The following is an 896-nucleotide window of genomic DNA, read 5'->3' as shown; positions in this document are numbered from 1 at the left end:
CCGGTGTCAGCAGCCACGTACCTGGGGTAAGGAGTCGGTGCTCTGCCCTCGCAGCTTCACCACCGTCTCCGAGGAGCTGGAGGTGGAGGAGCTGATCTCTTTCACGATAAGCCCTGCGCGGAGGAGAGAGGAAGAGGGGGGTGCAAAGGTTATTTCAAGGCTCCTCAGCTCTCTTGGCATCTCTGCCTGCTGCCCCTGGGGACTTGCCCTTGCTTTGGGGCAAAGGCGCCGTCGGCTCGATGGGGTGCCTTCACCCCAACAGCTCCACTTGCAACCAGCACTACCCACAAAGCATCCCAAATTTACACCAAAACGGCATCCAAAGCCATCCCCAGCGAGCCTGGCACCCCAGAAACCTCCCAGTAGCACCCAGCATGGAGCTGGAAATGCGGGTGACTTTCTGGGTGCAGGCATAGCTCTGGAGAAGTCAGGCTCACATGTGTGATAACAGCACCCATGCTCATGGGAACGAGCGAGGGAGTGTCACGAAAACGAGAGCGGGGGCCAGCAATTGAGAACATCACCGAAATTATGTCCATTGCCCGCGGGCAGCTCCTGCCCTGGTCCCCTGGTATCTCCAAATCACCTGGTGTGCCTGGGGACACAGCCCCGTGCCACGGGGCGGCTGCCCGGAGCACCGGCCCTGCTCCGAGTAAAACTTGCACCTTTCCTGGGCAACCCCTTCTTTTTATAGCTTCACCAAATTTACTCCATCTCTCCTCTGACCCACCGAGCGAACGGCTTTTCCCGGTGTCCCAAATGGACGCCTCGGGCGAATTTCGCCTTGCCAAACACCTAAAGTGTCACCTGCGTTGAGGAACTGGCCGCCTTACCCGAGTGCCCGTTGAACTTGCGTGACAGCAGCATGTCCTCCGTGATGTAGACGCACATGTCGG

General features: G+C 58.8%; 1 protein-coding gene across 1 annotated transcript in view; it reads right to left on the bottom strand.

The window, feature by feature from the left end:
• Nucleotides 1-891, bottom strand: part of LOC104625511 (FERM domain-containing protein 6-like) — a 1,232-nt gene extending 341 nt beyond the window's left edge. Inside the window, exons 1-2 of the mRNA XM_010293155.1 lie at nt 834-891; nt 22-113 (exon numbers count right to left, since the gene is read on the bottom strand). Of these exons, the coding sequence (XP_010291457.1) occupies nt 22-113; nt 834-891 (150 nt within the window). The remainder of the gene's footprint in view (nt 1-21; nt 114-833) is intronic.
• Nucleotides 892-896: the final 5 nt, after the last annotated feature.

This window comes from Phaethon lepturus, unplaced genomic scaffold (assembly GCF_000687285.1).
Source record: "Phaethon lepturus isolate BGI_N335 unplaced genomic scaffold, ASM68728v1 scaffold27198, whole genome shotgun sequence".
NCBI classification, from domain to species: Eukaryota; Metazoa; Chordata; class Aves; order Phaethontiformes; family Phaethontidae; genus Phaethon; species Phaethon lepturus.
This window is presented reverse-complemented; position numbering and strand designations above follow the sequence as displayed.